At 44.6% G+C, this 15,342-nt stretch overlaps 1 protein-coding gene across 1 annotated transcript in view; it reads left to right on the forward strand.

The window, feature by feature from the left end:
• The window catches only part of tnpo3 (transportin 3), a 73,538-nt gene that overhangs the window by 32,264 nt on the left and 25,932 nt on the right, over positions 1-15,342 (forward strand). Inside the window, exons 9-15 of the mRNA XM_070897270.1 lie at positions 1,122-1,229; positions 2,916-3,007; positions 4,482-4,621; positions 6,187-6,378; positions 8,107-8,198; positions 8,437-8,513; positions 12,967-13,027. Coding sequence (XP_070753371.1) covers positions 1,122-1,229; positions 2,916-3,007; positions 4,482-4,621; positions 6,187-6,378; positions 8,107-8,198; positions 8,437-8,513; positions 12,967-13,027 — 762 coding nt within the window. The remainder of the gene's footprint in view (positions 1-1,121; positions 1,230-2,915; positions 3,008-4,481; positions 4,622-6,186; positions 6,379-8,106; positions 8,199-8,436; positions 8,514-12,966; positions 13,028-15,342) is intronic.

The following is a 15,342-nucleotide window of genomic DNA, read 5'->3' on the forward strand; positions in this document are numbered from 1 at the left end:
AGACATGGAATCTTTGCGGCATTCAAGAAACTAATTACATAACCTTATTGGGCTTCCAGTTATATCCTCATCTCTCGTGAAGTCCTTTCCAAATTGTGTGAGTGTTTAGGTGCTGTTCAACTGCGGGGGTGTAATAGCCACCGAAGCCCGATCTTGCGCTCCCCCAAAAACAGCCTCATTCCTCATTTCCAGCAGGGGATCACTAGTGCGATCAGGGTAGGCACTGATGTTTTTATTTTCATTCCTTTCCCAGAATTGTTGAAGCCAATTGCAGCGCCCCTATTGATTCAGTGATGTTCTTGGATTAAACCCGAGAACTTCTTAGTCTTTATGACTCGGGAGATAATTATGCAGTATTAAAAAGGCTGAGCATGTTGGGGGCGATATACTGATGGGTGCATCTAAACAAAGAGTAACAACTTGTTCGTTTGCTGGGCCCTTTTGGATTGACATTCAACAGTTATAAGGATGCCAATCTCACCAACTGTTGCCAGTACCTCCTGCCCCCAAAAATGACCAATGAAATACGCCACTGAGCTCCGTGGTTCCTGTGCAGCTGCAGGTGAGAAAATCTAGAGGGGCAGCAGGTCAGGTTGACTGAATAATCTTGATTTTTCCTTCATTACTTTGGATACAAAGTATTTTTGTAGAACTTCAGAAGATGAAATGGGTAAGAGTCCACTATAGGGTAGAGTGTCCATAGGCTGTGGAAGGAGATTAAATGGGTGGATATAGTCCATGATGGGGCAGAGTTGTACATAGTCTGTGAAAGGAGGGGTATGAAAAAAAAAAATATTATGCAGTGCTATCGATATTTCTCTTCCCTTCCCCCCACCCCCCCGCCCACAGCCTCATTTTTCAGCAGATATCGGTTCAGCTGCTTTTTAAGGTGGCACTTGACTCTGAATCAACACCCCCCTCTTTCCGTCTGTTCCACTTGTTCACCGTCTTACAGGAGTGAAATGAGGTTTCTTCTTGTCTCTAGCCCTAGTGAAGGCTTGTCAATGTTATACCTGTGTCCTTTAGCCCTGTGATCATTGTCCAAGTTTAAAAAGCTTGTTTACTTCTATCTCATCGGCACCTTCATTATTTTGAAGCCTTGTGCTTTTTTTTATCTGCAGGAAGGAATTCCAGAAGACTCCGATGACTTTGGGGAGTTCCGGATGAGGGTGTCAGATCTTGTGAAGGATGTGATATTCCTGGTTGGGTCGATGGAATGTTTCACACAGGTGACACACCACGTTCTCTAGGTTGAGGAAGGGTCTGAACGTGGAGTGTAATTTAAAGGGAATATTGTGTGCATGCTTTAGGTTTGACACCTGAAGGTACTGACTCATGCTGGGTTACGATTCTATGGTTGCTGCATATACTGCAGTACTTTTCCCAATTGGTCCTCCTTCATGTGTGAGCCCAGATCGTGGTGGTATGGCTATTTGGCTGTGGTGGCTGAACCTGAAGCTACCCTCGCCAGATATCCACATTTGTTCTTTCCAGCAAGGGTCACTGGATAGCCGTTAGTAGAGAAACCCTGACTGATTTTTCTCTCCGAGCCAGTAGTCTGGGCTCTCACATGAAAGGTGCTGTGGTGAGGTAATGGCGAAAGGCCTCCACCAGTGGAACTAAGCTGGCAGGAGTCAGACCATTCAGGAGAAGAGAAAATTAGGTATATAAAAGAATTCTCCCTCAAGGGATTAAAGCCTCAAAATGAACTGTGCAAACATTACGTAAGAAATAGGAGCAGGAGTAGGCCATACGGCCCCTCGAGCCTGCTCCGCCATTTAATACGATCATGGCTGGTCCGATCATGGACTCGGGTCCACTTCCCTGCCCGCTCCCCATAACCCTTTATTCCCTTATCACTTAAGAAACTGTCTATTTCTGTCTTAAGTTTATTCAATGTCCCAGCTTCCATAGCTCTCTGAGGCAGTGAATTCCACAGATTTACAACCCTCAGAGAAGAAATTGCTCCTCATCTCAGAATAAGGAGCTGCCCATTTAAAACTAAGATTATGCCCCCTAGTTCTAGTCTCCCCAATCAATGGAAACATCCTCTCTGCATCCACCTTGTCAATAGTGTACACACACTTTGTACGAAGTTCTTTTACCTGCTATTTTAGCAGACATTAACATATCTATAATAGAGTTTAATGCCTGCTTTACTACAGCGGACAAGGAAATCCATATGAAAGCAGTGTCATTCCAAGGCCCAAGAGTGTTGGGGAAAGACTGTGCATGTGTTGCATAAAGACATAAATGGTTGGATAGAGTCCATGATAGGGGAGCGTGTTCATGGGCTGTGGAAGGAGATTAAATGGATGAACGGAGTTCATGTTAGAGTAACAGCTACTTGCATTCATATAGTGCCTTTAACGTAATAAAAGGCGCTTTACAGGAGCATAATCTGACAAAAATTTGCACAAAGGCAAAGAAGGAAATCTTGGGACGCTTGGTCACAGAGATATGTTTTAAGTAGCATCTTAAAGTAGGATAAAAGACGGAGAGATTTAGGGAGGGAATTCTAGAGCTTGAGGACGAGACAGATGAAAGCATGGCCACCAATAGTGGGGTGAAGGAAATTCAGGATGCATACGACGCCAGAATTAGAGCAACGCAGAGTTCTCGGAAGGTCGTAGAGCTTGTCCTAGATGTGGAAGGTGCCTAGAGTTCATGATACGGTAGAGCATAAATGGGCTGTGAAAAGAGTGCATTTGTGAGCAAAATGCCCTTCACCAGTTCCATTTCTTTTTAAATTATCGGAAAATATTTAGAGTTAAGGTGCAGATTAGCTGTGATCTAATTGAATGGCGGATCAGGCTCGAGGGGCTGAATGTCCTACACCTGTTTCTATGTTCCTAATAGTTTTTTTGTGTAAGTTTTTATTTAATGGTATTGTAATGTTTTATTTATCTTCTAAGCTCTATTCTACACTGAAAGGCAGTGGGCCATCCTGGGAGATCACTGAAGCTGTCCTCTTCATCATGGCTTCCATAGCGAAGAGCGTAGATCCGTAAGTAGTTGGAAAATAAATAGAATTATAAAATTCTGGAAATGTCATTGCAGAAGGAGTGCTTTTTGGAGCATTGTATTGTTCCCTATCAGGCTATCTGTCATTTCCCTGCTCTTTCCTCATCCCTTTTAATATCTTTTTCATTTTCTCCCTTAATTGTGATTGATTCTGCTTCAAGCCACTTGTAATAAATTCCAGTAACCCTTTGTGTGAAAAAATTCCTTCTCTCCCCTGTTTACATTTTTGGTACTAATCCTGAGTTCATGCCTCACTGATCAGTGGAAATAATCTTTCACTATTTATTCTCGAGCCCTTCTCTTGTAACTTATTCCATGACTCTGTGAATCTTCGAGTGAAAATGTTTTTGCCTTTCTTACTCCTAACTTAATTTTTAACTTGTGTCTCCTGGGATTTGAACCCTGTGGCCCAGTAAGCAATTTACTAAGATCGGCTTTGTCAAGTCCCTTAACAATCTTTAAGAACTTTATTAGGTTACCTTGAAGCCCCCTTTTCTCGAAGGGAAGGGGAAGTCCAGTGAAAGCATACATTTTATTATTATAGGGATAAGATTACATTGTTACCTATATTTAAAAAAAATCAGTCCAGATCATATTCCTGATCACTGTCTCGTGATTCCCTACTGGATTGTGCGTATGTGTGGACGTTAGTTGAAGATCGACACACTCAGCTGTTTGGCCTCATGGTCAAAGTGAATTAGTGGGTGTTCGGGAGAGAAACGAGAGGTGTGTCACTTTAAATTGGCCTGATAGCCATTATGGAGCTTCCCGTCCCTTGAATACCAGGCTACCGGCTATGAGGATTTCCCAGTCGTTTCTGGAGTCGGGCAGCTCAGTTGCTTCTATCAGGCTGGTGCCCCTAGAACTACTGGGACTTTTAATTTAAAAAAAGAATCAAAGAAATTTGAGATATTTTCTAATATTGTCTCAGTTGGTACTACACTCTCACTCTCTCTCTCTCTCTCTCTCTCTCTCTCTCTCTCTCTCTCTCTCTCTCTCTCTCTCTCTCTCTCTCTCTCTCTCTCCCTCTTGCTCTCTGCAAGATGGGTTCAGGGCCCATTCCCAAGACTTGAGCGCACAGTCTTATGCTGACACACCAATGCAGTATTGAGGGTGTGTTACTTTGTCACAGGGTCCACTCTTAGGATGCTATGTCCCATCTGCTGGTTCAGGTTGATGTTACAGATCCCGTGGCACTATTCGAAGAATAGTTGGGAGTTTTCCGTGTCCCCTCAACCAAGACCAACAAAAAACGATTAATTGGTCATTCATCCAATTGCTGTTTGTAGGATCTTGCTGTGTGCAAAATAGTTGCTGCATTTCCCTACATAACTGTTACTGCACTTGAAAGTAAGTTTTTTGAGAATAGTCGTACAACCAGTGCAAAAGTCTAAATATAGACAAACAAAATCCCTGTTTGCTAACATAATTCTTTGTGCTTTTTTTTGTTGTTGCAGCGACAATAACCCTACCTTGGCTGAAGTGCTTGAGGCTGTGGTCCAGCTCCCAGACACTGTGCACATTGCAGTCCGATTCACGAGCATTGAACTGGTCGGGGAACTGAACGAGGTTGTTGATAGAAATCCCAGATTCTTAGGTGTGTAAGACACTGTACAGTACAGCGACTGTGATGGGTAAAGTTCTGCTTTTGTGTGCTCTGTGCCTGTGTTCGTCACAGTAGGGGATGTGATGTAATTTTCTTTCTGCCTAGTTTGGGAGTTGGAGGGGGGAGGTGGCGGGAGAGGTCACAGGTTTGGAGGGTGCTGTTGAAGAGCAGGGAGTTCTGCTGTCCTTCAACCAACACCAGCCATGAAACAGGTTAACTGTTCGATAAGTACATGGTGGAGAAAGAAATCAGAGGATATGTTATAAGGGTTAGATTAAGTAGAATGGGAGGAGGCTCATGTGGAGCATAAACACCAATTTCTGTGCTGTAACTGCTGTGTAATTCTATGGTCCCACATCTCTCAGCTCTTTGTAGGATGTCACTGGTGTGCAGTGGCTGCCGTATTTACCTCCCTTGACTGCACTCCAGAATGTCACTCATTATGTGAAGTACTTTGAGGTGTTCCAACTGATAAAACGCTATATAGTTGGGCGTATTTTGCGCTTTAGGTTGTCTATATTGTACATAATTTTTAGACCTTCAGTAGGGTTTTTTTGGGATTGAAATTTAAAGTAGTCCCTGGTTGATCATCTCCCCACCATAACCACGAGTCACTGAAACCATAGAATGATATAGCACAGAAGGGTACCATTCAGCCCATTGTGCCTGTGCTGGCTCTTTAAAAGAACTATCCAAGTAGTCCCACGAACCCCTGCTCTTTCCCCATAGCCCTGCAAATTTCTCCTTTTCAGGTATACATCCCATTCCTTTTTGAAAGTTACTACTGAATCTGCTTTCACCATCCTTTCAGGCAGTGCATTCCAGATCACCATAACTTGCGTTAAAAAAAAAAAAAAATTCTCATCTCCCACTTGGTTCTTTTGTCAGTGACCTTAAATCTCTGGCTCATGGTTAGCGACCCTCCTGCCAGTGGTAGAACTGGTTTGTTCGCCTGAGATCAGAAAGCTTAGCACAGATGGAATAAGTGAAGCCTGGAGTTAGCCTGTCAGCTACCTAGGGACTAAACGCTGGAAACTTAAGGGAGCACTTTCAGCTTGTTTTCCTATCTGTTAAATCTCCTTTCAGAAATATCTCTAGAAAAGAGAAGGCTGAGGGGTGGCCTGATGGAGGATTTTTAAAATGATGAAGTGGTTTGATAGGGTAGAAGTAGAGTTGATGTTTCCACTTGTGGGGGAGTCCAAAACTAGGAGCTGTAAATGTTAGTCACTAATAAATCCAATAGGGAATTCAGGAGAATTTTCTCTACCAGTGACTGATGAGAATTTGGAATTTTATACCATGTGGAGTATTTGGGACGGATACGCTAGATAAATACATGAGGGAGAAAGGAATAGAAGGATATGTGGATAGGGTTCGATAAAGTAAGATGGGAGGAGGCTGGTGTGGAGCATAAACGCCAGCATCGACTAGTTGGACCGAATGGCCTGTTTCTGTGCTGTAAACTACGTAATTCTATGTATAATAAATAAATGAATAAACCCAAAAGTAATCGTGTTTTTCTATCTTCCCCCCCCCCCCCCCCCCCCCCCCCACAGATCCAGTGTTAAATTATTTAATGAAGGGACTGCGCGAGAAAACGCTCGCATCAGCATCAGCCAAAGCTATTCAAAACATCTGCTCCTCCTGCCGCGATCACATGACTCAGCACTTTGAGGGCCTCCTGGAAATCGTTCGTTCCCTCGACACCTTCAGCCTCTCGCACGAAGCTGCCATTGGCCTCCTGAAAGGTATTTGAAATCTTCATCTGGAGAATGACTTGCATCACGTACACTGGGCCTCATGTTGGATAGTGGCTGTTGCACTCGATGTGTTTGCACCCTAACCGAAGTCTGAAAATGGTTTACACTGTAATGTTTGCACGCTGCCAATTCCCTCTTTCCTTCTCTTTCCCGTTGCTCCGGTTGTCTGGACAAGTCTAGTAGGTCTCCCAATGAGGTGAGTGATGTTTGAGTAGTGGATTTAGCGGGCGGGTGTGGAACTAGAGACAAGAGGGTTTAGTGTTTAAAGTTTCAGATCGATCGAGAGGACTAACCTGCCATTGCAAGAAGTACATGAATGACCAACTGACTGGTCAGGCCTTCACTTACTTAGTAGTGGAAAGATTAATTTGAAAACGGTGCTGTAATTAGAATTTTAGTGACGTGTGATGGTGGGTGTGTGAAATCTTATTACTTCCACTGGGAAGATATCCAGCAGCAGATTTTGTACCTTCAGGCTCATCTGCAAAGAGCATTTAGAACTTAACGCTTGGTACGAGTAAGTGAAATAAACTTAGTGACATTGAATCAGCAGTCAGGCAGTGCCTGTGAGCACTGGCCACTGTGTTTGCACTTATGTTCGGTGTTGCATTTATTTTTGAACTGAACTGACACATCATCATGTGTGTATAGCCATGGCTAAGTTGGTAGCACTTTCGCCTCTGATTCAAGTCCCACTCTGAGACCTAAGCACATAATCTAGGCTGATGCTCCCAGTGCAGTACTGAGTGTTGCACTGTCAGAGATGCCGTCTTTCAAACGAGAGGCCCAGTCTGTCCTCTCAGGTGGACGTAAAAGATCCCATGGCACTATTTCGAAGAAGAATAGGGGAGTTCTCCCTGGTGACATGACCAATATTTATCCCTCAACCAGCATAAACAAGAACAGATTATCTGGTGATTATCACATTGCTCTTTGTGGGAGCTTGCTATGCGCAAATTAGCTACCGCATTTCCTACATTAGAACAGTGACTGCACTTCAAAAAAAAAAGTACTTAATTGGCAATAAAACGCTTTGGGACGTCCTGAGGTTGTGAAAGGCGCTACAAAAATCCAAGTCTTTTATCTGCTTCGGCATCTTTGTGGTGTGGCAAAGATCATTTTAAAAGAACAAATTCAATGTCATTGCACTATTGTACAAGAAACCCCAGACTCTGGGCCTCGCTGATATGATTGGACAGCTTTGACCTAACTCTGCCTTCAAGTACCTCTGTGTATCAGTCCAGGCCAGGCGGAGGGGAGGGTCTCAGCAATTTGCTGTGAAGTCATTGGAACCAAAGAGTCTAGTTTCTGCAGAGAGTAGAGTTTGAGGGACCTGCTAGATGGGGTTGAGATCTATCCACTGAGGGATGTGATTTATTGGGTCTGATGATCACCTTTTGTGCTTTTTTGAAAACAATACTGGGGGTAATTTTAATGTAACGGGCATGTTCAATGGAGAACATGGGGCAAAGTGTAAAACGGGCGCCTGAACTGAACCTGTCCGTTTCCTACCCAGCAGATTGGGTTAAAATTACCTACCACTGCGTTTGTCACTTCCACATGTATAATTTACTCTGTGTATTTAAAGCACCCAAAAACTGGTTTGTAGGTGCAGTTGGTAGTACCTGGGTGGAAGGCTGATTATAATGCCGTGAATTGTTCGATGTGTATCTGAGAGATTTTTTTACTATATACAATTTTATCTTCTTGCTACAGGCACAGCACTTGTTCTCTGCCGGCTTCCCCTGGAAAAGATCACTGAATGCCTCAGCGAGCTATGTGCAGTACAAGTCATGGCACTGAAAAAGGTAAGCGAGCAGAACCAGAAAATGGGCCCCTTCACCCGAGTCCAGCCCAAAGTCATGGTACAAAACTCTGCTCTTCCTCTCTGCTGGCTGCAGGTGTCGATGACAGATCCGACCTCATTTCTGGTGGGCTTTCCATCTCTGATAACTCCCTCGTGTGAAACAACGTCAGATTCACCGCACCAACCTCTCTTCAAGCCCCGGCTCTTCAGGTTCTAAGTGCGATTTCTTTTACTTACAGCTCCTGGCACAAGACCCCGGCAATGGCCTCGCTACGGATCCCACCATATGGCTGGATCGGCTGGCTGTTATTTTCAGGTACAGCCGTGTTTATTCAAAACATTATCGCCCTGTTGTAACAGTACAGTTATATTCTCTATTGTGATGTAACAGTGTAGTCACATTCCCTATCGCCCTGTTGTAATAGTGCAGTTACATTCTTTATCATCCTGTTGTAATGGTGCAATTATACACTCTCGCCCTGTTGTAATGGTACAGTTACATTCTCTCTCACCCTGTTGTGATGGTGCAGTTACATTCTCTCTCGCCCTGTTGTAATGGTGCAGTTGCATTCTCTCTTGCTCTGTTGTAATGGTGCAGTTACATTCTCTCTCGCCCTGTTGTGATGGTGCAGTTACATTCTCTCTCGCCCTGTTGTAATGGTGCAGTTACATTCTCTCTTGCTCTGTTGTAATGGTGCAGTTTGTGTGACCAGTCCTCGTTAAAGCAATTGTGATAGAGGGAAAAGCAATTGTTGGAAGTCTGAAATAAATGCAGAAAAGAGTATAAAAGCAAGAAAGTTACGCTCAACCTTTGTAGATCATTGCTTAGGCCTCAACTGGAGTATTGTGTCCAACTCTGGGCGCACACTTTAGGAAGGATGACAAGGCCTTGAAGAGGGTGCAGAAGTGATTTACTAGAATGGTACCAGAGGTGGGAGGCTTCAATTATGTGGAGAGACTGGAGAGCCTGGTATTTTTCTCAGAGCAGAGAAGCATAAGGGGAGATTTCATAGAGGCATTCAAAATTATGAAGAGTTTGGATAGAGTAAATAAGGAGAATCTGTTCCCAGTGGCAGGAAGGTCGGTAACCAGAGGACACAGAGTTAAGATAATTGACCAAAAAAGCAAAGGGGAGATGAGCAGAATCTTTTTTATGCAGCAAATTGTTGTGATCTGGAATGCACTGCCTCAAAGGGTGGTGGAAGCAGATTCAATAATAACTTTCAAAAGAGAATTGGATAAATACATGGAAAAGAAAAATGTGTAGGGCTAAGAGGAAAGAGCAGGGGAGTGGGGCTAATTGGATAGCTCCTTTCAAAGGGCCGACACCGTCAAGTTGGGCTGAATGGCCTCTTTCTGTGTTGTAAGATTCTGTGATTTTATGAAATGGTCACTAAGCATCCGAGAAAGAAGACAGGTTTGCAATTTGAGCGTGGGTCTCCAGCACAGCGGTTCTGATCAACTGATGCAGGTCCCATCCAGAGTGTTAGCGATGCTCTTTCAGATGGTGAGCAACTTGCATTTCACCAATTTTTTGTTTCTGTTAAACCTCTTGTAGGCAGGCCTGGTAGAGGCTTAGGAGTTCAAATGTTCATCAGAGGAACTGTTAGAAGATTTGTCCCCCTCTCACCCCTCTGTTTCTAAAACTGAGTGGCATGTTATGGGAGGTGTCACTCGTGCAGCCTGTTATATAAAATCTGTCTCGGCGATGGCCAATTTATATTGAAGTAATTTTTAATGGACAGTAGCAGCGATGCTGTAAACCTCCACCTTTCTAAAGTAGATTGTAGAAGGAAAGTTCTTGTTATTATAATCCTATCCGTCAAATTAAATTTCTAAAAACACAAGATCAGTATTCTCTCGGGACTGGTTTGATGCATCGACATCAGTAAGCTGTAGGCAACAGATTTCAACCCCGCACTTGAGGCCAGCCAGTATGTTTCAGTGTTGTGGAATGTGCTTAATCCAGCATTTGGGATTTCTCCCACCACCAGTGACTAGACTTGTACCCACCAGGGCTTCACCCCACAATTGCACAGTCCAAAATCCCCTCTCCAGACGTGGCTCAGATTTACAAGAGCAAAATCTCCAGTTGTTTTATTTTTTACACAGTTAAGTAGCCATAGTATGAATATTTCACACAGCCACCATTATTCTTCACTGCGATCCTGGCAATCATCGTCTCTGGTGCATGCCATACTTTCCAGTCTGTACCCACGTGGATTGTACCAGCCCCGATCTTACACTTGCCTATTTATATCATCGACCCATGTTCTTGATCTGTTACTATCGACTATTCGAGACCGTAAAACCCTAACATCTTTTCCTGGCTCCCAAATAACGTGCCCACGTGTTGTCACATGATGATCGGCCTCATTGCAACTTGTGTTAGTTGAAGGACCTGCTTGTTGGTCATTCATGTCCAGTCAATTCGCAGTCTCTGTCTGTAGCACCAGATCTCGACCATATCCAACCATCTTAGTTCAGCGTTCACGATCCAGCTCTCGCATCCGTACAACGCTGTTCACAAAACTAATCCGTGTCAAGAAGCAACATCCATATTGATTTGTGAGCTGTTCTATCATGGCCATAATCACAAGACTGTCTCATTGTTTTTCAAGCTGCAGGAATGTGCTTCCCCCTGTAATGAAGATGTTCCTCCCTTTTCCATACTGCAGGTAACCCACTCGCAGGGCTCTGCTTGGGGCAGTCGATAAGAGGCCCGAGCGTGTGGCTCCGTCACGGTGCCCGCTACGATTATCGCTTCTCTGCTCTCTTAGTTCTCTGAGCCTTTCCACAGTGACCTGTTGGAAATCAGCAGGCTCAGTGACCTGGAGCTCCCACACTGACACAGCTCCCACACCTTTTAAGGTCTGTTTCTCCGCTTCCTTTTCTCCTGGTCTCCACGAATGTTCCACATGCCAGTAGCTCTCCTGCAGTGTGGCTCTGTACACAGTCACAAGCGGGTGCCCACAGGTGGCCTGGGATCGACGCTCTGTTTTGTGCTCCCTGTACCCGTTTTAAATGCCTCACCCCAGGGCAGCAAGGCTGAAGTCGTCCGGGGACCTTCACTCTTGAAACTGAATCCATTCCCTGTCCTGCATGTTGCACTGTAATGAAACAGTCAAAGATTCTTCCCCCACACCACCTCTGTAATAAAGCCAAACTGATGGTCTTATCAAGAACAGGATGATACAATATTGCCCATCTCCGCCCTCACCTCAACTTATCTCCTCCTGAAACCCTCATCCGTGTCTTTATTACCTCTAGACTTGACTTCCAAAGCACTCCTGGCCGGCTTCCCTAATTCTACCCTCCATAAACTTGTCATCCAAAACTCTGCTGCCTGTATGCTAACTCGCACCAAGTCCCGCTCACCCATCTTTCCTGTGCTTGCTGACCTACATTGGCTCCCAGTTAAGCAATGCCTCAATTTTCAAATTCTCATCCTCGTTTTCAAATCCCTCCATGGCCTCGCCCCGCCTTATCTCTGTAATCTCCTCCAGCCCTATAATCCCCCTAGATCTCTGCGCTATGCCTATTCTGGCCTTTTGAACATTCCCGATTTTAAATGCTCTACCATTGGTGGAGGTGTCTTAAGTCCTGGAATTCCTTCCCTAAATCTCCCCATCTCTCCACTTCTCTTTCTGTCTTTAAGACGCTCTTTAAAACCTACCTCTTCGACCGAGCTTTTGGTCACCTGGCCTCACATCTCCTTGTATGGCTTGGTGTCAACTTTTTTTTTGTTGCTAACACACGCGCCTTGGGACATTTTATTACATTAAAGGTGCTATATAAATATAAGTTATTAATAGTGATTTATTTTCTTCCCCTCTATAATTGTCTTTCCTTCCTCATTCCTGATGGTGTTGACTCTTGCAAGGCTACAGTTCCATGGGTGCTGATTGTTCTGGCACCTTAATTCTTCATGTGTGCAGCCGATGCAGTAATATTTAACCATGGAGATATCGCAACCATGTCCTTATCTACCGTCTCACTGTCTCACTCAGTTCCCAGAATTGGGCAGAAACATTGTGGTTTGTTGCTACAACCCAGCTGAGATCAGCTCACCCAGCACAGAGTGGTGATTAAACCTGGGACCTTCCTGATTTGTATGACTAAGCTACTCCCAGCCCGAACCAGCTGATCCATCAGGGGAACATCGCAATAAAAATAATCTTTATAAACCTCGTGCCTGCAGTTTGCACATTCTCAGGCACCTTGCCAGCATTTACTGCCTTACAAAACAGGAACTGCACTCAGCGCTTAACCCTTACCCTGCTGTACACACACTGTAACTGGGCACAGTGATTAACCCTTACCCTGCTGTACAGACTCTGTAACCCGACATTGATTAACCCTTACCTTGCTGTACAGACTATAACTGGACACAGCACTTAACCCTTACCCTGCTGTACAGCCACTGTAACACGACAGTGATTAACCCTTATCCTGCTGTACAAATGTGCACACAATGATTAATCCCTACTCTGCTGTACTTGGTGTATCCAATGTGAGTGTTCAGTGAGGTAAAGCGCTCGAGGACTAGCTGACCGGATGTTCTCACGAGGCCGTGCGATGATCCTACCATTTAGCTATCATTACCATCTGTGCCTAGCCATGCTCCGTCGGTGTGAGCTGGATGTCCAACTACAGATCCTGAATACTGTTACTATGCATCCATAATTGTCTTTTTTTCTCCTCCTATATTTAACACTTGTATGGAAAATGAGATGTTTTACTAATGATTTAACTTGGTCACGTTTCAGACACACAAATCCAATTGTTGAAAACGGACAGACGCATCCATGTCAGAAAGTGATACATGAAGTAAGTGCATGTGTCAGAATGGCACAGTCAGTGCTACCAATGGGTGAGTTGATTATTGAGGGTACGGAATGTGTTTTTGGGTTGCTTGACTTACTATATTCTAACCCCACCCAACCCCATCTTGGAATTGACTCCTTTGTGAAATGGGTGGAGGGGGTGTCTGTGGTTTGACATGTCCATTCCTGTCTTTTGTCCTTCTCGCCCCTTCATTGAATCTTGGTTACATCAACATCACAGAGCCTGATGGCCTGCAGCATGAGTCCTAGATACAAATCGAGTAGCAGCTAAGAGTGCTACAAGTGAAGGATGATGGGCTTCAGAACTTAACCATCCATTCTCCACCATTGGCACACTGTGTAGTTGCAGACGGTGTGCTATCTACAGGATGCAGTGCAGCATCTTGCCAAGGCTTCTTCAGCAGCACCTCAAGCCCATGACTTCCACCGCCTAGAAGGACAAGAGCAGCAATTGCATGGGAAAACCATTACCTCCAAGTTCCCCTCCCAAGTCACACACCATCCTGACTTGAACTTACATCAGCCGTTTCTTCATCGGTGCTGGGTCAAAATCCTGGAAAACTCTATCTAATAGCACTGTGGGAGCCCCTTGACCACTCGGACTGCAACGGTTTAGGAAGAAAGCCCACCATCACCATTTCAAGGCCAACTAGGGTCGGGCAGTTAGTGCCGGCCCTGCCAAGGTTGCCCATATCCCGAGAATACATTTTTCGAAAATATGGCCTTGATCTCCCTTCCTCTTCCCTGTGTAATATCACTGGCTCCAGTCTTTCAGTAGATGAGACCAGACTTGGGACATGGTGTCTGAGCTGTTGCCTAATGTTCTCCTTTCCTCCCAATTTTCTCCCTTTGGGAGCAGTGAGCTATAGATGCATTTCTTCAACTATTTTCAATTGAACCCATCCCATTATGTTTCAGAACATAGTAATACGTGACTTATACATGCGAGTTCACACTGCACAGTCCTCTTGCTGTTTGGCTCAGTTGAGTCAGATGGTCATGGGTTAAAGCCTCACTTCAGGACTTGAGTAGATACCCAAGCTGGCAATGCAGCATACTACTGGGGGAGTGCTGCATTGCTGGAGCCCATTATTGAGATGTTGAACAAAGGCATTTGTCTGCCTGTTCGCTGGCTCAGATGGATGTCAAAGATCCCATCATATTATTTGAAGAACAGGGAGTTATCCGGGTGTCCAGGCCAACCATCACCCGCACCACCAAACATCAGATTATCTGATCATTCATCTCATTTCTCATTGTGAGATGCCGCTTGCGCAGATTGACTGTTGTGTTTGCTTTATTAACACAAGTCACTGCACTTAGAAAGTAATTCATTGTGAAGCGATCTCAGATGCTTTGACTCGATAAGGCACTCTATAAATGAAAGTATTTACACTTTTGTTTAGAATCATAGAATAGAATCATAGAAATTTACAGCAGGGAAAGAGACCATTTCGGCCCATCGTGTCCATTGTTTCTCCCACAAGCCGGAATGTGTGTGTAAGTAAAGCAAACAAAGACTCTGCAAGCCCGTGTTTGCCTTGGCACACTGTCCTGACAGTACACGCAAGTAGCCCACGCGAGCACTTCAGACCTCTGTTACTTTGGGAAGAGTTTTGTGCATCTCATAGGAACAGGAAGAGGCCATTCAGCCTCTCGAGCATGTTCCGCCATTCAATTAGATTATGGCTGATCTGTATCTTAACTCCATCTACCCGCCTTGGTTCTGTAACTCTTAATACCCTTGCCCAACAAAATCAATCTCAGTTTTGAAATTTTCTATTGACCCCCAGTCTCAACGGGCCTTTTGGAGGAGGGAGTACCAGATTTCCACTATCCTCTCTTAGCACAAAAGACAGAAACATTATCAGTGAGCTAGGACAGAAATGTGTTACACTAGTTCACTCACCATCTTTTTCTGAAGACATTGGCTCTAGCTGATGGCTAGGTGGCTATTATTTATGTACTAGTCTAGAAGCAGAATGTCAATCAGGGGCACCAACCCCACCTGATTTATTAGCTAACTCAGCACAGACCGGGGATCATATTTCGGCACCTTCCTGTCTGAATGGCTCAGCTACTCGTTGAATAAACCCGCTGAGCTGCCCGTTTGTCTTTTTGAAAGAGCACACAAATTGTGCGGCAGGTTGCCAACATTGCTGAAACACCAGTACACATTCCACTGAGTGCTGGGATGTGGGATCACACTCGATCATTCCCTTCACTCGTCTCTCCATTCCCTCTCTACTCCTAGTCTCTGCTGAGTTCCTGATGTACACTAGGATGCTGCAGAGAGAT

Source organism: Pristiophorus japonicus, chromosome 13 (assembly GCF_044704955.1).
Source record: "Pristiophorus japonicus isolate sPriJap1 chromosome 13, sPriJap1.hap1, whole genome shotgun sequence".
NCBI classification, from domain to species: Eukaryota; Metazoa; Chordata; class Chondrichthyes; family Pristiophoridae; genus Pristiophorus; species Pristiophorus japonicus.